This window comes from Apis laboriosa, unplaced genomic scaffold (assembly GCF_014066325.1).
Source record: "Apis laboriosa isolate Shangri-la unplaced genomic scaffold, ASM1406632v1 scaffold13_cov153, whole genome shotgun sequence".
In the NCBI taxonomy this organism is placed as follows: domain Eukaryota; kingdom Metazoa; phylum Arthropoda; class Insecta; order Hymenoptera; family Apidae; genus Apis; species Apis laboriosa.
The window spans coordinates 2175374-2199065 of NW_025221370.1; the positions used below are offsets into that span (position 1 = coordinate 2175374).

General features: G+C 39.8%; 1 protein-coding gene across 4 annotated transcripts in view; it reads left to right on the top strand.

The window, feature by feature from the left end:
- LOC122721091 (fasciclin-3) overlaps positions 1–23692 on the top strand; it is a 305529-nt gene that overhangs the window by 266114 nt on the left and 15723 nt on the right. For 3 of the 4 annotated variants that reach the window (XM_043948354.1, XM_043948356.1, XM_043948357.1), the window contains exons 2-6: positions 18122–18451; positions 19050–19184; positions 19308–19496; positions 19712–19896; positions 21576–21717. In XM_043948354.1, coding sequence (XP_043804289.1) covers positions 18122–18451; positions 19050–19184; positions 19308–19496; positions 19712–19896; positions 21576–21717 — 981 coding nt within the window. The remainder of the gene's footprint in view (positions 1–18121; positions 18452–19049; positions 19185–19307; positions 19497–19711; positions 19897–21575; positions 21718–23692) is intronic. The other variant, XM_043948355.1, reaches the window with a different exon arrangement.

Genomic DNA, 23692 nt, shown 5'->3' on the forward strand with positions numbered 1-23692 from the left:
TATAGTAACCGTGTATCCCGTGTGTACGTGATACACACGCGGTGACAAAGGTTGCGTATTTTCTAACGTTCGAGACGCTCGTCGAGACTGGTACAAGTTTTAATTATGCCGAGGACGGCGTATCCTCTCCTCGTTGCCATTTCAAACTGCATCTGGCGGTGCGATGATAACATTCATTCCGGATTCCTCTACTCGTGCCACCTTCTCTCCTCATTCAAACGACGCGCGAGGGGAATTTAAAAAAAGAAAAAAAAAAAAAAAGAAGAAAGAAGAAAGAGAGGGGGGGGGAGGAAAAAAAAATGATCAAAAAAGAAACGAGTGCCAGGGCCAGGAGGGTTGGAGCCAGGAGGGGAGTCAGGGAAGGGAAAAGAAAAAGCCGGCCTCATTAGGGAGAGAGAGCAGACTGGAAGAGGTGGTGCGTTCAAATGGGATCCAACACCGGTAATGGCGTACGTCGAGATTTTTGAGGTCTCTCTCGTCCTTTCTCCTCCGGGATGCTTTCCATCCCCCCTCTTCTGACCTCTCGATTCATATCCCTCCGATTCATCTTCCCGATCTTCACCACTTCTTCTCCATCGTCTACGTTATACCCGATCTTCTTCTTCTTCTTCTTCTTCTTCTTTTTCTTCTCTGGTGTTCGACCACCACTGGCTTCTCGTTGGTCTATATCGATGGTTCATGTAAATTTGGCGGGGTGCGGCGAGAAGAAAGAGATTTAATCCGATCGATCGTAAGAACGGAGGAGGCGCTCGCTCTTGCCCACCCTTTGACGCTTCCATCGAGGAGGCGATGATTGAATGAAAGTAGATTCGATTTGCAAATAGGTAGGCGAGTAGGTGGGTAAAGGGTGTATATACTCTTTTTAACGGGGGATGAATTTTCCCTCTCCCTCCTTGAGGAAATTCCGTGGGAAAGAAAGGGACGAAGAAGGCACAACTTTTTCTTTTTTTCTTTCTTTCTTTCTTTCTTCCTCTCTCGAGTTTTCCTTCTTTCCGGTAATTTCTCGTACGAGTTCCGCCGTAAAATCGACGACCAACGCGGAAATTTATGCGGCGAGCCTTGCACTCGAAGGAAGGAAATCCGCGAGAGAAGGCCGTGATCCAATCAACCGTCCAGTAATCCCTTTTCATCCCTTTTGACGCCGAGACTGATGTCGCTTTATCGAATTGTTGAACAGAGAGAGAGAGAGAGAGAGAGAGAGAGAGAGAGAGAGAGAGAGAGAGAGAGAGAAAGGGGACGAATCCTTTTCTCTTTCGCTCGAGGAGAAAGTTTATCGTAAGCTCGGAGATTATTTCTGAAATACCGATATTTCATTTATATCAGCGTTGCTGTCCAGGGAAGCAGAAGAAAAAGGGAATGAGATTTCTTATTTCTCGAATCTTAAACGTTCTCATCGTTCATCCGACCGTTATTATACATATATATATATATATACGTCCAATACGAACAATCGTTCGTTCACCCTCGCTCGAGGTACCAATTATAATTCTTTGACAACTCACGCGAGCAGGCGATTTCGATTTGATGGCTTGATTTCACTCGCCCATCTTAACGCGTTACAAACGGAATACAAAGACTTTGAACAAAACGAATGGGAACAAAGAAAAAAAAAGAAAGAAAGTGGAGAGACGATGAAAGGAAACGTGAAAGAGGAAAACAGGAAACGCGCAATAAGGTGTAAGTGCCTCTCCCTGCCTTGCATTCATACATCCACTTTCCTCCTGCATCGCACAAGGGTTATGAAGAGTGCTCTGGAGAAACGCTAGTATCGCGAAACAGTTTCTAATGGTAATTTAATTCACAGTTTCTCTCTCTCTCTCTCTCTCTCTCTCTCTCTCTCTCTCTCTCTCTCTGTTTCGCAGAGAGAATTTACGAAAATCGCGGATTCGAGCTAGTTGGTGGAAAAAACGAGGAATTGCGAGGAACGTAGAAGGATAGAGGGACAAGGATATATAGACGGATCGTTCCCTTCTAGTGGTGATTTAATTAACATTCGTTGGCACACGTGTTTCGGCGGTGTTCAGCTCTCTGGACCGAAGAGCGGGATTTTCAAGGATATTTTCGAGGACGATTCATTTTACGTGTCCGCCTCCCGTATCTATTAATTAATATAACGTTTTCCTCGCGGCCAGTTGTTAGTCGCGCGGCCATTGAGCCCGGTAATTTGTGACAGTTTCCCGCGTCGCGGTTGCAAACGTTATAAATATTCGTTCGTTTGCGTCGTTGCATAGTCAGAGGGACGCAACGACGCGACATGATGTCATCGCGGAAGAATTAAGCACGATACGGAATCGTACGATAAATTATAATCCGAAATTCGAAAAAAATCTTTCCAGAGAGAACGTAACTTTTTTTAGTAGTAAGTTTTGATATTAACGACGAGGGGATGTTTCTTTGAAATTCTTCGTTTAAAAGAAAGTCCGCTCGAAGGCGAAAAATGTGGCCGGTTTCTCTCGAAAACCGATATTGAATCGATGTTTTTGGCTATACAGACGCGCGATCTTTAGGGCTTTGGCGTTGGCAGCGGCATTGGGAAGGCGTGGCTCGGCTTTCTGGCGAACCGACGGATGCTGCACCTCCTGTGAGAACACGGCTTCGTGCGGTTTTAACCACCTCCGCTGACATCCTCATAGGGATCCAATATTCCATTCCTATATGTGTATATATATCGTCATCGTTGCTCGTCATCGTTTTTACTCAATCTTATAATTTTGAACGAATCGTCATCTTTCGATCGATCCGCAATCGAATGCTCTCGTTTAATCGATCTTTGCCTTTCCAGGGATGAAATTTCTTTCGTTCGCGAAGTTTCATTGAAAATTACGAAAATTCGTTCGAGTTTCCTTTCTTTCGTTTGTTTTCTTTCTTTCGAAAGAAAAGATTTTCGCGACGAAATCTATTTCGACGAATTACGAGATTGCGAATTTGTTAAAACCTTTTCGGGGATTTTAGCCACCGGGAAACCAGCCACCAGGATGAAATTCGACGCCGTTTCAAGCAAGGCAGTTGGCGCTATATCTGATTATCAACAACCGAGGCAGAGCCGCGTTTTCGGAAAATCCTCCTTCGTAATCCGCACCGTTTCCGCGGATTACGAATGTCTTGCACAGGCCCTCCGCTATGCACATCCGGCCTCCCTCCTCTTCCTTTTAACCCGAAGGGAGCGTGTTCTCTCCCTCGTTCCCCGATGATTCTCTGCAATCGCGCCACAGTTTCCAACTATTCTCCTTCGTCCTTCTCGAATTCATTGTCCTAACACTAATACTCTTGCTTGGACTCGCCTTCTACTCTTCTCGAGCCATATATATATAGCGAGCCAAACTTTTGTCTTTCGTTCAACGAGCGGCTGGTCACATTGCTTGAATTTCAAAATTGAGGGTGGAAAAATGGAGGAGGAAGGGAAGAGGGACGATGGGTGTGCGGAAAGCGTATCGAGACAGTTTGGATTTCGAAGTTACGCTTTGTGTCTTGTTTTACGAGCTTTCGAAGCTAGGGGAGAGGGGGATTAGAGTTCGAGTACTCGCCCAACCCTCTCGGGAAGGTTTATGGAGGTTAAGTTGGCAAACTCATTTCCAAGTCATATCGTGGATGGTCTTGATTAACCGATGAAAATTATATTCTTCTAAATCATCCAATCATTTTTCGAAACGGAGACGAGAAGTAATGCATTCATACTTCGTCTTCTTTAAATTAAATCGAACGCCGTCGACGAGGGGCTGCGAAATTTCGAAAAGTCTAGTGTTCGCACTTGAGGGGAAAAGAGAGGGGGATTGTCAACGTGTAATTCATCGTCGAAAGAAAGAAGGAAGAAGGAGAAAGAGGGTTGCTTCCGTCTTATTCGCTATTCGTTAATCCACCTTCTTCTTTCGCCTCGACACCGTACCCTTCTCGCCTCTTCTTCTTCGTCCTCCTCCTCCTCCTCCTCCGTCCTTCAATGATTTTTTTCATCCCCCTGGCCACCGAGATACTCGAAGCGAGTACACTCGTGAAGTACCCCTTCCCGGTGTAAGGGCCATCCATTAAAACGAAAGAATATCGGAGGGAGAGAAAAAAAATCGCAGTCAGATTATTACCCTCTCCTTTCCTTTCTCTCCTTTTTTTTTTCTTTTTCCTCCTCTTCACCGCCTCGAGTGGTTTTCTTCGGAAATCGAAATATCGCCTGGGTCACTCCAGGTTACGTGCCTTGTATTTTACACCGATACATTCCTCTGCCAATCGAGGAAAATATCGAAGAATTGTTGGAAATTAATGGCTCTTAATGGTCGCGACCCTTGCCTTCTTATGCGAGACGCTTGGGTTATTACGAAAAGGGGTGTGTATTCGACACTGTGTGTGTGTGTGTAAAACTGTGCGAGGGATAAATCGGCATTGGAGAAAAATTGAAGAGCGCTTGAAATCGAGCGTAGCCGCGATCTATACGCTCTGATCACGCGAACAAGAAGTTGGATTAACATTGTTCATTCTTCTCCAAGCGTAACTGTACGTTTTATAAAAATTCTATTCAAATTGGAAAGAGATATTTTTGTTCACCTTGCGCACTTTGTTTCCCCGATTAGTTTCACCTTGTTCCCCCCCAACCGGAAACGAGGGTGTAAAGATCAGCCCCGTGTTTACCTTGGGCTTCAATCAGCGAACACCGCCCAATATCCGATGCAAATACGGGGATAGGCCATTGTTTTTCTAGAATCCATTCACTGTCTTTGTATTAGGGCATCCCGTGGCAATTTATCACCGGCGTAATATAACCTGGCGAGCTTTTGTTATTCCATGGTGAAAGGGAAGCCTCATTTCCCGCAACAAATTCTTTATTAAAAAAGTTTTGGAACAAACGTACGAACGCCGGCCAATTTCCCTCGTCAGAATGGTAATACACCATGGATCCACCACGGGTTGTGCCTGTGTCGTTTGCAACTCTTGATTATAACCCGCCTTTTGTGCGTGGTTTAATGTTTATGCGCGTTCTACGATCCGCTAATTCCACTCTGTCCAATTTTCTCCGTGTTAACGACGTTGGCTCGCGAAAATGATATCGCTTCTGCCGTTTTCGAAATACGAACAATCGACAATTGAAACGACGGTGTAATTCACGCGGTGTACACAAATTCTTTTTGTCCCACCATTATCTCGATATCGCGTGTATCGACTCGTAACGAGATAAATCGACATTAATGAAATTCAATTTTCTTGTCCTCCTGTAAAATTTCATTTTTGCCGGATTCTATCGTATATATTTTATATCGTGTATATTTTTTTTTTACGCACTGTATTTCTCTCTCTCTTTCTCTTTCTCTCTCTCTCTTTCTCTTTTTTTTCATTTTTCTAAAGGGATTTTTCATTTGATTGATTTCACGTTGAATATTTTAAACTTCATCGTTATAAATTATTTTTAACGAAACACACGCGCCAATAAAACCGGTCTATTTCGCGAGTTAAAAAAAAGTATATATATATATATATATACATGGATGGAAAAAAATTTTCGAATATAACAACGTGTTTTTTGACGTGTTACCTGTCAATGATACAAACAAGCTTTGAAACAATTAATTGGGGAAACGTCTAGTTATATATAAAATAGAATATCCTCAACGCGTAATAATAATAATTACACGGTATTAATTCAGATTTTCGTCGAAAATTTTCCAAAATCTCATCCCATCGATAAATCCTGCAAGTATACAAAATACGTTGAACGTGTAACAGATAATTACACGCACGTACGTACGCCTGCCCGAACAAATGTTATTCTTCCGTCCGGGAAAATTTAATTTATAACCGATGTTCGTTCGCGATTCGTTTTGTTCGAAAACAAAAATGTATAAACAAGATCCTACGTCAATTAGACGTGAGCGAAATTTGCAATATTGACAAAGATGATATCGACAACATAGGTATCGTTAATCATTTTGTTGTCGTAAAAAATAAAAATAACAAATGGAGAAAAGCAATGGTGAAATTAATTACCTTTCCAATTTTAATTTACGAAATTCTTAACATCCTAAAAGGGAATTGAAGCAACTTAAAATAGAAAAAAGAAAAAAAGAAAAGAACGAAACGAAATTTATGAATCTCGTTATTATTCTTCTCGAATCAATCCGATTTTCCTTTGGTTAAACGGAGATTACCTCACTGCTCTAAACGTCTCTCCGATTAATGTCCAATCGAGTTTATTGATTTAGCGGTGAACCGGATTCTAGTTAAATCCGCCTTTAACTCGAAATCGCTATCTATTAATTGCGAAATCGTGGTATGAAATTTATCCTCCCGCTTTAATAATCCAATTACAATACTTACAACAACAATCTTCGTAAATCGTAGTAAAAAATTTATTTTGAATTAAAATAAATAAAATTTCTATTCACTTCTGGTTTGATTCAACAGCATCTCGATTCGAAACTCTGATCGACGCAAATGATTCGTCGACATTTCGACCGACTCGATTTAACAAAATCTTCGACGAGGTGAAGGGAAATATCCGAGGGGGAGAAGGAAGTTTTCCTTCGATCGAATTTCATTGCGCGAAACACCAGATCCAAAAGCGTTCCATTCGCAGGAAACAAGGGGAGCAAATATCAGAGTAAATTGAAAATTCTGTTGTCGTCCAGGGGAGAGGGGAGAAGAGGCCTTTTCGCGCGGGATCGTTAATAATCAGGAACAGAAAGCCCCGAAGAACCCCCCCTCCCCCTCGTTTAATTGTTACGGTTTAACGAACCGTGCACCGCCGTTGCTTTTGCAACAGAAATACGCGATGTCGGCTGCCAACGACTACGTGGAAGTCGACGAACTTGGCGAATAAGTGGAAGGAAACTGTTGGAAACAGGGGAGGAGGAGAGACAGTGGGTAGAGGTATTGTAAAGGGGATAACAGATTCGCGATAACTGGATCGACATCATCTTTTCAGAAGTAATAACAGTTTAACCGGTCAACTTTCGACCATCAAAACCTGTATTCTAACCTATTTTATCGATCGTTCGATGCACTTTTTATAATGACTGCCTCGAAATATTAATATTAAATAACACGTGCGTAATAATATAGATGAGATACAGAACGAAGAAACGAGATTCTTAAATTATCCCTTAAATTACGAACAAACAACAATAACGACAAATAATTAATAAAAATAATGAATAAATAAATAATTAATTAATATTGTTATTGAGTATATAACGTTAAGATAGAAGAAAGAGTGTTATAAGAATAAAAATGAAAAGTATTACCACGTTATTGGAGTGCGTAGAATTTCGATCCGTACGCCTCGACGATCAGTTTGGAAATAAACTCCGCAAAAGGTCGCGTCGTTTGCCGAGAGTACGCGACACGACACGAACGATACCGAAAATAAATTTTCGAATATAATTTCGAATATACTTTCATTGCGCGGATTATAGGTTTCGTATTTTTCGACTCGATTCGATTACCAGAATTTTATTTGCGTTCGTCGTGTAAAAAACTACGAGTAGATTCCACTAATTTACAAAATATATCTTTTTCATCAACTTTAATCCTCGGATTCTTGCCAAAAAGAAAAAAGAAAAAAAGAAAAATACTTCACGGGCAAAGCGAGAAAGTTCCAAGGATGGACCGCATTGGTCGAAACTAAATTTTCATTTTGCATCGGTACACTTCTTACCTCTCTCTCGAACTGGCGCAAATCTAATTAAACAAACTACTCCCGCCTGTCGCCAAACGAATTCGGAACGCTCCTCCCCTCCTCCTATTTTCCCCTTCCTGTTTCCGATTCGTCCGTCAAATTTCACAGAGATCCTCTGTGAAATTGCTCGGTTTCGCGCAATGATACCAAATCGATCTCTTTACGAGAGGGCTTTTAAAATGTGGAATTTTTTTAATCTTATTTACACGCCCTAATGGTTAAATGGTCGGTGGATGAAAGATGCTATCCAAGAGAGAGAGAGAGAGAGAGAGAGAGGTATTTGTCGACAATAATGGAGGAGAAAATATCAAAGTATCGACGGGAGTGAATCGACGCGATGTCCGACGCGAAGTAGCGCGACGGTTATTTAACGCGAAATCTATTTTGCATAACTCGATTCCAACGCCATCATCGGCCGGGCAAAACCGATTTGCCAAGTTTCAGTGGAGAGACGAGGAGACGGAGCGATGGAGGTATCGTGTCGTGTTCGAGGTCGGCCACCTTGGTTCGCGAACCACCACTGGAAAAAGGGGTGAATCGAGGGCTGACGATGAGGAGGAGGAGAAGGAGGAGGAGAAGGCTCCGACCGGACGAGCGATGATGAGTTGATTTACCGTCGCGTAAACCGACCTTAATCTCAGAGATTTGTGGCCGTTTCCCCCGAAATTGCTCCTCCAAGAGTAGATCTCAGCGATCGTCTCTTCGAGAAATCTTCGAGAAATCCAAGTTTTTTTCCCTCGGTTTCCCTACTATCCCTTCTCGAACGTGTCGTAAAATCTCGTTGGGGATGATGTTGAGGTAGGTTCGATTCGAGCAATTTGAAGGCACGCTTCGACGAAGTTTTTGTTTTATCATTTTAAAAGAATTCAAAGTTGGAGAATGATTATGAAACAATCGCGTTTAACTCGCTGGATCGATTTTTAATAAAGCTGGAAATTTGTCTTTCCGCTTTTTTACGTTTTTTTTCTTCTTTTTTTTTTTTTTTTTTTTAATCCGATTAACACGGACGCGAATCGAATAATACCGAAGTGAAGATTAATTTATTTAATTATCGTATCGTGTTTTCCATTTTTCAACGTAACGAAAAATCGTTGAAATTTCCTCAATTAAAAATCGTTTTTCAAACTGACGCTCGCCATCCCTTCCCGATCTTTGGGCGAACGTGTAATCACTGATTGTAAAAAAAAAAGAGAGAGAGAGAGAGAGAGAGAGAGGGGAGGAGAGTAGACACGTACCATTTAAATCCATCCTTCGAAACGAGACGGGAAAATTAATTATTTTATTTGTATCATTGCATTCACGACTCTATCCGCGTGATATATTTCGCGCGTTAAAACGTGCCGTCCTGTAAAACGATTAAAGAATAACAAAAATGAACGATAGGCGTCTCTCTCGAGTTGCAAAAATTTATTAAAATCACCTCCATTCGAGTCGCGCTCGAATTTCAATTTTTTATTATTCATGGAGACGAAAAATCGAGGTGTTTCGCCTCGATTAATGAAACGAAGAGAGATAAAAAGAAAAGGATGGGGGAGGAAATGGCGCGATGTACGCGATATCGATATATATATATATATATATGTATTTACATCGGATTTCGAGTATATCGCAGTTTCGTTACCGACGAGGATTACGGGCAATTAAAATTAAAAATCAATGGAACCGCGATCGATCTCCACCTCCGTTATTTTGTTGGTTGCGCGTTCGGCTCGAAATCGTGAAAAATATTTATCGGTTTTTCGAAAGGAAACACCACCGTTAATCGCCACTCTTTCACGGTCGCATTAATTCGTACGATTATGCATGACACCCCTCCACCGCCGTTCGATAATGACTAATTAGTCGAATACACGCGGTGATGTAATGCAGTTTCTCTACACCTCCGACTCCACATAATTTATGCGGTTAATGCACGAGCCACGATTTACAACGCGATGATAATTATGGTCGGATATATACGCGTGAGCGGGCCGCGAAAAATTTATGCGCCTCCCTTTTGCTCCCTTAATACTCGATCCGTTTATTTTATATATATATATATATATATACGCGTGATTAACTTTCGAACGAACGATTAAATATTCTCAGATATCCTCGATCGTGTTACACTTTTAATTTTTATGGATATTGGAGAATTGATTGTAAAATAATTGGTAAAATAACGATATATTTTATACGTGGGAATGTATTTATTTATCGAGTGAATGGAAATAAAAAGGGAGGGTATTATTTGATTTATGGAGAGCGATTAATATGAAATTATCCATTGAATTATACCAAATATATCGGTTTATTTATTTTTGTAAAATATAATAAACGGCGTTCTGCGAAACATCCTTTCTATATTTACCCTTCGATAATTATTAAATGATCGTTCAAAATATTTTCCCCGCTAAACGATCCGTGAAATAAAAATTCGATCAAACTACTCCTCTCACCCTCCCCCATTCTTCCTTTTTACCTAACATCCATCGACGAAAATAACCATTTTTCCTCGCCACTTTTCACCGGTATTTCAGGATGGCTAATTGTTAAAAATAATGGAAACGACCTTTTAACTTGGCTGACACTCCGTCATTAAGCCATCAAATACGGGACAAATGGCCGAATGAATCCATTTTCTGATCGCAAAAGGGAGGAAGGGGGAGGGGGGGGGGGGATATGGCGGACCTGAAAAGTCGCGCGAGTCGATTCGCCGCACACCGTGGAAAAATGCAATGCATTCGTGAGTAAGTTGCGCACACGAATATGGTACAGGTAATGCATGGATTTCCCATGTGTCACAAGATTGCTCTATTTTCCCTGGGCTTGAATGATGTACTCTTTTCCTTGCTCGGTTGGTCTGGAAAAAAGCTCTGGGGATTGGAAACGTAGAGAGTTACTCTTTCTCTCTCTCTCTCTCTCTCTCTCTCTTTCTCCCTTTCCCCTCCCCCCTTTCTGTCTCTGCTCTCTTCGTACTCGATAGTCGTGTTTTCCCTCTTATAAAGCGCAAACTTTTTCCGTCGAGCTCCCTTTTTTCGCATGCGCGCTCCTGTTTCGCTCGTAATACTTTTCCACGCAGCTTACCGGAAACCGAACGAGACCGCCGACTTTCTTCTGGAATTAGGATCGTTTTATCCTAAGGGGAGGGAGGGAGGAGGAAAAGACGAAAACGATCTTGAGGGAAATTTTCATTTCACCAACGATTCGAATCGATCTTCGAATGAACGATGAAGGAACGAAAAGGTGTATCGAGGAGGAACAACGAGGAACGAATTTACAATTTATTTTTAATTGTAATTTTAATTGTTTTGAAAAATTAAAACGAAAGGTTTTCCCTTCTTCGATCGAAAGAACGATAGGAGGATAAAAATATCTATAATTCCGGAAAGCTCCGCGTAACGTTAGCTTCAATATTACGCGCGAAAAGTTGAAATGGAAAGGAAAAAGGAAGAGAGCGGAGAGAAAAAAAGAAAACAAATTGGCGGGGAAACAAGAAGCGGTCGAAACAAATTAAACCGGTATGAAAATTAAGGGCGCATAGCTTGCAGTTCAAAAACTACACTCACCTCCCCTTCTCCTCCCCCTCGAGGAACACGGGCTAACGAATCGCCACTGCCAGTTAATATCCACCGACCACGCTTCCCTCCCTTAAACACATCCTTGCCTTGAATTTTAACGTAGAGAGCCGCGCTCCGCACTTCGCTCTGATTACGACGAAAATCGAGTTTCGTCCACTCTCGTCTCCGTCACGACTATAGCATACGAGGCCTCTCTCGCATATATATATATGTATATATTCGTACACTGAGAGAAATTAGCGACGTTAGGGAATATCATCTAATACCGGACAAGTGCCAGCCAGGATTAATTTCACCCCTTGCAACTTGCACACATTAGCTGACCATAGCGATTTTGCTGTACCACTCTTCTTTCTGACATGCTCTCCGCTTTGTTCTTTCTCCCCTCTTCCTTTTATTATTCTTGTGTTCCTATTATTCTTGTGTTCCTCCAACTTGTGTTCGTCTCTCTTTTGCTTTTTTTAGCTAAATTGCCCCGGATAATAATAATAATTTTTTTGGGAAAGAAACGTCTCGTGAGAATATCTTTCAGAGAATATTTTTTCAAACGTTCTGCCATGATATTTTTCCTCGTTTTTCGTTAAGTTTTTCAATGGAATTGTTATTATATATATATAAAAAAAATTTGCTCTTCGATATAATTTCTAAATTAGAAAAAAACTCGATGTAACTCACTCCTGTATACGATCACAGACGACCATGAATCAACTTTATCATATTCACGAAATTTCCCGACAAAAGATGGAATATTAATTCGTCGAGAGAATTTACATATTATCTTTTTCCCTTATTTATCTTCTTTTTTTCCGCTGTATCTTTTGTAATATTACGTTACTACGCTTACTACGTGTGTGCGAAAACACGAGGCGAAAATAGACGGTGGAGAAAATTGGAAATCAGTGGGAAATTGCGTATACATCGCGCCTTCATATAACCGAGATTATCTCGTGGTGTTATTATGTCATCCGGGAAAGTAGGATTTAAGAGTCGTCGGCGCTCGCGGCCGGATCACCGACCAAACCCCGACGTGTATCGCGCACCACCGTTTCTTTCGCGTTATACCCTCACCCCCCTCCCCGGAAATATGTATAGCGGGTATATGAAAATGAATTTTTTTACGCGGGATGTATAAATCTTGTGGTTGATCCACAAGTATCGAAGAAGCTAGGAGTTAAAACATTTCTCGGTTAAATAATATTTACGAGTTTTGGATGGGGGAGTGGTTGTAAATTATTCCATTCGGAATCCTGATCGTGATCCTCGTGAAAATATCACTTTGAATATCCTCCACCGATTTCTTATTCCTCGCGGAATAACAACTTTTATTCCTCTCTTTTCTCTCTCTCTCTCTCTCTCTCTCTCGCTAATTCGAGTGAAAAAAAATTAATTTGTTAGGAAAAAGTTGTTGATCAGACTCTCGAGAAAGAGAAATTCCGCCAATCCTCTGGTTTTAATTGTAACCACGAATCAGGGAGAATTATTATATATTTTTTTCTACAATGTATATATATTTTCGACCCTCTTGATTCATCTTGCAATTTTACATCTCCGTGCGCATTAATTTTATTCCTCTTTGCGCCTCGTTTTCCTCCCGCTCGCGATTACACGTGTTCCAAAGAAAGAAAAAAGAAGAAAGAAAAAAAAAAGAAAAGAAGAATCGCGATTTTTTCCTTCGGTAGAAGAAGAAGAAGAAGAAGAGTGAAATGAAAAAATTCAGAGTTAAAGAAAGCACGTCTTTTTTTTTTCTTTCTTTCTTCCTTTCTTTTCTTTTTTTAGAAATTCTCGCAAACAGGAGGAAACTCGTCATCGACACGCAAATTGAACCTGGCAACGATCCATCCTGTCCATTCGTTCCGCCTTTGTCCGCCATGGACGCGGTTCCTCCGACGACGAAAAACTCCACTTTGAAAGAAAGTGGTATACTCGTGGGAACGAGTATGATTATTGGTGTATCGCTTTGTGTTCCTTCCTTCGCGATGCAACGTGGATCGCTTTGAACGCGACTTAACCTTCGGGGCATGCTTCTCTCCTCCTCGACAATGAAACTCCCTCGTGATTCTTCAGTCAACCGTTTCTATTTCTCTTATTCTTTTTTTTTTTTTTTTTTTTTTTTTACGATATACATTTCTCTTTGCAAGATTTGAAAAAAAACACGTACGTTTGAATGTGTTTAATATCCTCTTCCACCTCCTCAAAAAAAGTAGCAAAGAATTTAGACAACGAAGAACAAGGTTTCTCTAGGAGGAGGAGATACATTTGAAATTTGAATTTGATTTATATATCGGTTAGGCATGCATCAATCTGAGAGGGGCGCCGATGCGCGCAACTGTCCACAAATCATCGCATCTGTTGCTGCGGTTTTCGAAATACGCGGCCCTCCTCCTCCTCCTCCTCCTCCTGGTAAATGGAGGCGCTTCAAATTAGATCACGACGTCACCCATAACAAATTGATGGCCGCGAAAATCAAATAGAATTTATGGGCTCACGATCATTATCTGGGTCGAAAACTAACCAGACCTATCCAATCAAACAAATTCTTGAATTTTAACCCTATTGATATATGTAAAATGATAGCGAATTATTGAATTACTTTATTATGTGAATTAGAGATGATTTTTGTTTTAATACGGATAGCAAGGAGATTGATTATTTTCTTTTTTTCTAATTGATAATTCCACGTGACACGATTGAAGGAGCCACTTTCAGAACTCTCTGTTTTAAGAAAGATTCTCAAGAAAAGAAGATACAACGACTCTTCTAAGGACAAGGCTGAAAGAGTCTCGAGTGGCTCGACGATTTCTTTTGAAATCGCACCGCTATTTTTCTCCCCGCTTCAAAGGGGGAAAGAGTAAGGGAGATTATCTCGAGGAGATAATAAGCGCGAAGAATGGATATCGCGCGAGAAGCAGATACCGCGATAGTAAAATAAAAAACAAGGAAGCGCGAGACATCGATGAACACGAATGAGATTATAAAAAATGTTTTCGTAGTATTCGTAGTATCGAGCCACGATAGGATAGAACAATGGAGACGGTTTCGAGAAGGGTTTGTTCTTCGCTTAAGAAAATTCGCTTTTAGCGAATTCCTTCGTTGGACGAAATGAAAGCGCCTTTTTTTTTTGTTCCTCGTAAAAAAAAAAAAAGAAAGAAAGATTACAATCGCGAACGAATACAGAGGACAGGATTTAATCAAGCATTTTAAATAAATCAATCTAGGGAAACAAAAGTCGCTTTTCGTCCTCCACTTCTTTTAACTTCTTTGCGGAAAAGAAAAGGAAAGAAGAAGGAAAAAAAAAAACACGATCTCCTTTCATCGATGAAAAGAATATCTTCGCTTCAACTACTGTACCGTGTAATTCTTTTCCTTCGCGTATTCGTTGAATACGTTCAAAAATCAAAGAGGATAATCCCAATGGGTATTAATGTAATTCCAACGAAACGGAGGAATGGAAGGAAGAATTGGAATACTTAAAAAAAAAAAAAAAAAACTCTTCCCCCAATGTTACAAATTTATCAAGGAAAAGTTCGTCGTTCTATATTCTTCCATAAACTTATTTGCTCGCTTATCTATCTACCATCCTTTTTCCCCCATCCATCCGTATACGAAACACACATACGAAACAGTGAAGAAAAACTAACGAGCATTCTGACTCGGGGGCAAAAACAAAGTCTCGTCCGCGACACGTGGATGACGAACAACACCCCCTTAAGAAGAAGAAGAAGAAGAAGAGGAAGAGGAGGAAGAGGAAGAAGAAGAGGCCGTTACAATTCGTGGCTAGTTATTATTCGATCCGTCAAGCCGAGATGAAATATGATAATCGTTATTCGCGCCACGCCCGGTTTATCATATTTCCTCCTCGGCCGCCATTATCATAATGGCGTCGTGGCGTGCACGGGATCGGGCCACGTTCGACGCGGCGAGAGGGCCCCGCCGCCGCTTGTTCCCAACTCGCGAGATTGATGCGGCTTATGAGCCCTCCAACGAAATTCGACCTCGTTCGTCCAACCGTATTGTATTGTACGTTGCTTCACTCGTCTCGCGATCCATACGTCAATTATATAAATTAGACTTTACGATCGGGACGATATATGATCTTGAGAATTTATGGGTGCGTGGGGGGTTGATTTTGGCGGTAGACTCTTGATGGAATTAACTAAGATGAGAAGAGGAGGAGGAATGGAACGGTTGCCGATTTTTATGTAAAAATCGAGATTTAAATGACATTACTATTGCAATTGTGCCATACAATAGTGGAAGAATGAGAATTTTCTCTTCCATCTTCTCTCTTCGTTCTGTTTATACCTCGAAACTGAAATGAGATTATTTCTATGTTTTTTCAAGAGTGAATAAAGAAAAAGGAGGATTTTTGTTCAAATATTTATTAACAAAGATTTAATTCCGTAAGCGGGATGTAAAAAGAAACGAGGGGGAGGAAAAAATTTCAAAGTGGAATTCTGTTTGTTTGGAATTTTTCTGTTTGTTTGGGTGTGAACGAGGATACGCGAGGATTTGTTGTTGGAACGGAAAGAAATGATTACGTAAACAGGGGGAGGGAAAGGATGCAATTCCCTAATTGTCGAGAATGTAATTTTACAAGAATCGAGTCACGGTTTATCGAGTTACAAAGGAGTGAAATTCAGAGCTCGATGGGACGATATAATAAATTCGCGAGAGGCCGCGAGTACTACCACACGCGGTTCCTCATTCGATTCTACCAACAAACTGCATTACACCCCGCAACGTTCGCGCGGATAATGAACCAATTTTCTCTAGAATTTAATTTGTTGCAGAACAGTCGCTCGTAAGCCTGTTTCTCGTTTTTCGCGTGCCGTTGCTCGCCCGCAAGTAATCGCGGACGCCTGTAACGAACTAACCTGAAATTCGGTTTCCATGTATAATGTTCAACCCCTTTTACACTCAAAAATATATATATATATATATATTATTTACTCGTACGAATATCGAAAAGGAAAAGGAAAAACAAAAAGTCGAGAAGAAGAATCGGATCATTTTATCGAAAAGATTTTAATTATTTTTCGGACGGATCCATAGGGATATCCTTCGTCTGTAAATTCAATCCATCGAGATTGACTCGACGATGAAAATAAAAATTGAATTTTGAAAGTGAAAAAAAAAAAAAGAAAGAAAAAAATTAGATTGCGAGGAAGAATGGAGGAATTTTTATTCGAATGATTTCACGTACGTGACTCACTTTTGCAACGAGAAAATATCGAACGTCGGATTTGACAATACAGTTACTAATGGAATATAGTGGTACAAGTTCTCACTTTTCGACCAGGAATCCATTCCACCTCCCCCTCCCCTCCCTCCCTTAACTCTCTTCGTTCCTCTTCTGGAACTGGTTGCAGGTACAGCTCGATACTTTCCAAGCTTTTTGCGCGGAAACTTTTGTTCATTTACGATACAACCAGACTGTCGGCTACTTCTCGTTATCCGTTACATACCCGGCACAATTACCGGGGAAAGTTTGGTAAAAAGCGGTGTAGGGGTAGGTTTTTCGAAAGAAAATTCCTCGACTTTCTCCTTTTTTCTTTTTTTTTCTTTTTTTTTTTTTTTTTTTTCGTTGTTGTTGTAGACGAACGATCTACGAGCTACGAGCCTTGAATCGTGGGCTAAATATAGGGAAATTTGATTGGAAGGGGAGGAAAGGTAATCTTGCGTTTGTTTGATTAGTCGATAAATCGATAAAACGGTAAAACAAGGGTGGAAGCGATTAATTTGAATATGCTGCAATTTCGTATGATGCGCGTAAGCTTTTATTTAATTTGTTTTTGCTTGGAAATTATTATCGTGGAGCATCGAAAGGTCCAATGGCAAATTGTTAAAATGGTTTTTGCAAAAAAATTTTTTCATTTTTCGTTTAATGCGAATTTTTATAAATTTCGATACTAATGAAACATTTTTCTCGTTGTACTTTTTCTTTCTTTCTTTTCTTTTAACGTTTGAAAATTTCTTTCGGAGAGCAGAATTTAATCAACTTTCGCGTTTGTCTCATAAATCTTAAAACACCGTTCAATCCAGCGCTATAATTGTCTCCCTGTCGCTTCGTGTCGCCACACGTATCCTGGCAGGAATGCAGATTAAAATTCACCGGCAATGCGTTCGAGATTAGCTGCTGTTTCGATACCACGGAAATTTACGATCCGTATGAAATCGAGCGTGGATTAAAACTAAAGACAGTGAAGAATTTTCGCAATGTATTCGAGGAATATGAACCACGGACGGGAGTAAGAAAGAGAGACGAACGTTTTGAATTTAACTATTGCGCGGTAAAAATTAAAGAATTCGAGAAAGGGGAATTAAAGGGGTGTAAAGAAATAGGGTAGAAAGATTCTACAGAGGGAATCAATTCTATGGAGTTAAAGGGAGAAATAAAGTAAAGAAAGAGCGTAAAAGTACGAAATATTTTCGTGCTTTTTATTCTTACGCGAATATTTTACGTCGCGAATATTTCAAAGTGTTGAAAAAATGTCGTCTTGATACGATTAGTATCATCTTGCTATACTAGACCAATTTGAAGAAATTAAAATTAACGTTTTTTGAAACAAAGTGGCAAAGTTGGCATTAAATCTTCGTCGCCCACGATAAAGTCGATGAAGGCGCGCTTTTACGTCTTCTTGATCATATTACAATTTACAAACGAGACACGTTGAAACGAGACACGCGTCCATAAATTAAACACCTTTCCCCGATCTCTTCCATAAACTCGACTTATCCCTATTTCGTACCTTCCTTGTTTACTTAATTAAACCTTGATAAAACCACTCCCACGATAATATCTCCGCGTGAAATAATTTCACGAATTCGCGCGACAATTCGCAAAAATTAAAAATAAAAAATAGACAATAGAATTTAGCATTTTAACATCTTTTCTCTTAATATTTTTCAGCATCGAAATCGAACCTAGTGGTGGACATCGAGCCAAAACGACCGACGGCCGTCCGATTGGGCGAGAGCCTGCAAATTTTGTGCAGAGTGGGTAGACCGCTTCGGGTGTGCCGTGTCGAGATACCTGGCGAGGAAGGTGGTATAGTGTTGTCGAAGGGACAACCGCCCGAAGACGGTATCGAGTATTACGGAGAAGGAACAGAGGCGGGCCAATGCGGGGTTCGCATAGCCAAGATCAAGGAAAGCCACGATGGAATATTCAAATGCACCCTGACCACGACCGACAGCCGAACGGAGGAGCAGGCGTCCATGAGGATCATCGTGGCCAGTACGTATCCAGAGATAATATTATCTTCTTGTAATAACCGACCGACGATAGAACATAGACACGCGTCCTATGATATCGTATTTTTAATTTGAAACGAGCCGGAGCTAATAATTAAAACCCGTTCGTAATTAATCGTCGTCGTTTTTACGTCGAGGTTTTTGAGAAATTAATGAGAAAATCGCTGTGAAACTTCGTGACGTTACTTGTCCGAGGAAAGTATATCCCTCCCCGTGTACACGTGAATGTGAAAAATATAACCTTCGTCTACGTGTGTGGGAGAATTCGAGAACTAATTAATCTTCGTTAAGAGAATTGCTTACGCGAGAGAGGTGGTAGGGAGGGGGTACGCGAAAGGAAATTACTGTTTTCAGATAAAGTCGATAGAGATAAATGATGAAAACGGGCTATGATCGAGAGAGAGAGAGATTTCGAAATTAAATAAAGATCTGCAAGTTTTTTCCTCCTCGATGGCGAGAGGATTAACGAGATTCGACGTGTCCCGGCGCGTTTTTAAAGCTCGACTCTGGATACGAAAATTGAACGCTCTCGTTGTTGCGGAACCGAAGCGAATAATTAATGCTTGGAACTCGATTTACAGAACCGCCGAATAATCCGGAGCTTCACACTAGTCAAGGATCGGATGGAAGAAATATATATAGGAAGGGAGAAAAATTGGAAGTGAGTTGCAGCGCGCCAGGCGGGCGTCCAGCGGCCAACGTTTCTTTGTTCCTCGGTAATTAGAGTCGCGCGGGAGGACGGAGGAAATTTTCGATTTCGAAACTTCTAATTCTTTTTCTTCTTCTTCTTTCCCTTTCTGAACATACTTGTAACGCGTTTCCCCGTTTCGAAACGTTAGACGACGAGCCAATCGGCAACGAGGAAAGGCCAACGATTTACGACTCGAACGTGGACGATAATTCACTGGCCGTGCAAAATGCATCGCGCGCCTTGGACTGGACCGACAACGGGAAAGTTCTTCGATGCGTCGCCGGTCACATCGCCCTCGACCGGCCTAAAGAAACCACTATGCAACTGCAGGTCTACTGTAAGTAGATATATGTCTCGAAATAATTTCCAAGACTTTTTGCAAATAACTTTTCTGTTCCTTCTCTGATTGTTTACTTGTTTTTTCTTTTCTTTTTTTTTTTTTAATTCTCGAGACGAAGTAGACGTAACGAATGGTTTTTTTTTACGCGCGCGCGCGCGCCTATGAACTTTTGAAAAAAAAGATGAAAGAAAAGAGAAAATTGTTTTTATTAGATCCTCCTCAACCTCAGTCAACGATCGAACGATTTGGATACGTAATTGGACGGCAGGGAATCGTGAACGTGACCGTTTACGCAAATCCTAGGCCGCGTTTTTTATGGCGTGTGAACAATGAGATGATCAACGAGGGACGTCCAGATGAAAGCAATCGACTCGAAACCTCGACCGCTGTGGATCTGGTAAATTGTTCGATTAATTCTTACGATTTAAATTTTATATTTAAAATATCGTTATAACGATCGATTGCCTTTCGAGAAATATTACGTATTTATATTACGTCGCGTATATACGATTGATCAAATTCGTGGTTCAATTAAACAAGTCGGGAAATTTTACCTGTTTTATATTATCTTAAAAATCTTTCTCGTTCAATTCATATTTATGAATAAAATATTCCTCTACTTAAGAAAGATCGATCGTTGGACCATGAAAATTCTAGCTGATTCAAACGGTGCTCGAACTACTCGAATGATAAATTAATATTGAATTTCATCGATGGTGATTAAAAACTCCCAACGAAAATAAGGAAACAACAGTGAAAAATTAATTCGTTGAAAAGGCAGAGGTTGAATTATCGATAGAAAAAGTACGATGGAATAAATATTGAAACGTATAATTTGATAGAGAGAGAGAGAGAGAGAGAGTTTTCTCGTAAAAAAAAAAGGGAAAAAAGAATAAAACAAGGAAAGAGTAAATTGGAGAACGGAACGATCGACGATGGAGGGTCGAAATGAAGGAGAATAAAGAGCGAAGGTAATGGAACAAAGATTCTACATTCCAGAGCATCGATTTTCATCTTGTGCACTTAGGCGGTTTTTATGCATTCGCGTGACTCGCAAAGTTCCTCTCTCTAATCAAAGAGCTTTAATGAAATTCCACTCGATTCAGATGCTACAAAATTCGTTCGGTGAAATCGTCCGTGATAATACATCGGCTATATCGAAACTTATTTTGTGCACAAACAATGGAGGAGAAAGAAATGTTCCGGAAGAATTGGAAATCTCCTCCTCTCTCGTTTGAACAATAAAATTATTCTATATTATTCGTTGAGTACTTGATATAAGATATCTATCTAAATTTTATCTAAAGAAAAAAAGTTTCGTAAAAAATATCGATAATACAATTCTCTTGTATAAAAGAGTTCGAGATACCTCTTGATCCAAGGGGAAAGAATTACAAATAATAATGAGATCGAAGAATAACGTTGCGAAGAGAAACGAAATATCACGAATTAAATTAAAATTCATGGAAATATCGGCTCGTGAAATTCGTTCAAATTGAATATATTTATATATATATATGTAGGTAGAATATCGAGAGATTGAAATCAAAGTGTCACTTAAACGTGAACAGCACTTGACCTCCGGTCATTGGAAAAACGAAGTCGAAAACATTTCGAAACAATGCTCGACAAGTTCGATACCGCGAAAGGCTCTAAATGAGCATCGTTGCGGAAGAAACCAATAAAAGGACGAAACGACCTGATCGAAACCGCTTGGCGAACAGCATAGCATGAACAGCCCTCAAAAGGCCATCTGGGAACTGGCAATCGAACTGGTATCGATGAATGCGAATCAATTTTCAATTGGAAAGGCAATTGATATCGGTGAAACTTGCACTTTTTTCTCCCCCCCCCCCTTGTTCTTTCTTTCTTTCATTCTTCTTTTTTATTTATTTATTTATTTATTTATTTATTTATTTTCTTTTTTTAACTGTTCAAATAACACATTGATCCAGAAACGCGTTGCACGAGAATTTTTATACACGGCGAATAATAATCGGCTTTTTAAAGGTTAAAGACGTGCGGTTTCTTTGATAAGGAATTTTAAACGATATAAAGGAATTCGTAATCTTGTAGGGAAGAGGAGCGTGGAGCGTAATCCTGACGATCGACAGTGTGCAAAAATCCGACACGGAGAAGGAATATATCCTGGAAGCCCGCAACGGCGAAGGAGCTTACGAATATCGTATCATTTTGTCGACAGCCACAGAACCTGCAGGTAAAGCTATCGAGACCCCTCTCCTACGGGTTACGATTCGATATAATCGTAAAAATTCGCTTGATCTCACTGTGCACAAGTGTAGCAACTTTATTTCCGTTAAAACGAAACATCAGTAGAAAAAAAAAAAAAAGAAAAAAAAATAGAAATAGAATTTCATTCGCGATACGATAATTTACGAGAAGAGAACATTTATGGAATTATATATCTCAAAAAAAAAAAAAAAAANAAAAGAGAGATAAAAATATAATGTTATAATAAACGTTAAAAAGGAATTAATTTTTTACACTCGCGTATAACGTCGATATTAACGATGATCGAATATCGCCGTATAACGAGAACGAATAAAGACCGATTTGAAATTCATTGGTAGCTGTCGATCATGCTGTTAGTTTTCGCACTTGGCGCGTTCGTCACCAGCATTTCATCCGATCGAGCATACTCACCACCTGTCTATCGGTTCACGTCATACTCGTTGTCACTTTCACGTATTGTACCATCACGCGGTGGCCGTCATTGCGATTACACCGAATATACGAATTAGAATTATTATTATCACTCTTTCCCCCCCCCTCCCTTTTCTCTCTTTCATTGTTTTATCTCCATCCGTCTCATATCCGCTACGTATTTCTAATCATATCGATTACCTTCACCGCATGCTCTCACGCAGGGCCGTTCGGTCACTTCTATGGTAAGCTCTCCGAACACATGCACGCACTAGGTAATGTCATTCTTTCAAATTATTATACGTAAGTAGTCGATGTAATTCTCCGCGCGCCGAGTTCCGTAAAAATTTAAAAATTGAAAAAGTGCAGCAAACAATTTTTCATGCCTGTACCCGTTTCTTTCTCGAATTTTTTCTCAAATTTATTTAATAATAGAAAAAAAAGAAACAAAAAGAAAGAAATTAAATAAATATCGATACTTTTCGATCGGTTTGAAAAATCGAGACGATTCTATACGTGTATACTATATATCTTGTCAAATAATATCCAAACGTTATCTGTCTCAAAGTATTATCTCGTTGTTTGTTCAAAGATCGTAGAAAAAGTCGCGTAAAGTCCCGTATCCCGGATACGTTTTTCCAGATTTTTTAAACCGGTGTCATGAATTCGCGCGAAAATCGAATGATAGATTCACGAAAGAAACAAAATGGAACTCCGCGCTACGAGACACTATTATATATATATATATATATATATATATATACATATGTGTGTGAGTGTATATGACGTTTGTTATTGATATTAACTGCAAACATGAATGGCAGATCTGTATTTTTCGAATAAACATGACTAAATTTCTGCTCGATCGCCTCTACGTGAATCAACGCTTTTTTCGATATTGAACACAGATTTCGCGCCACCGATTTCTTTGCACGCGTTTCTGCATAAAGAATAATCTAAAATTTTTAATGTCAACCCTTTTATAAATGTTTTATAAATGAAAAGCTTCGATCGCTTGTTGATTATTGTTACGATATATAATATATATATATATACATATATACGTGTATATTTTTTATCTTACATAGAAATATGTTCTGCATTCATGGCTCTGCTTCCTATATTAATTACCGATTCAATATTTTTTTCAACATAGATCGATACAAGACACCGCGACACCTATGATTTCCATCATACATATAATCAAGATTAATTAAAATCGTGTCTTGAAAAACGCTAAAGCTTATCTTAATTTCTTGAACGATAGATTCATTATTGCATTCGTGTTAAATAAATATGTAACTGGCGCATGATTTCTAATTCAATATCTTTTCGATTCGACTTTTTTCCCAATATTTCCAATATTTTTATATAAATGTACGTATACCTCTTCGTCGTGATATTTGAAGATAGACAAAATCACGGGGAAGAATTATTTAATTGATAATCGAGGGCATAATCGAGTATTTATTATATTTATTCAATATTTATTCGACGTGGATGAATTGCAAGAAAAAAAAAAAAAAAAA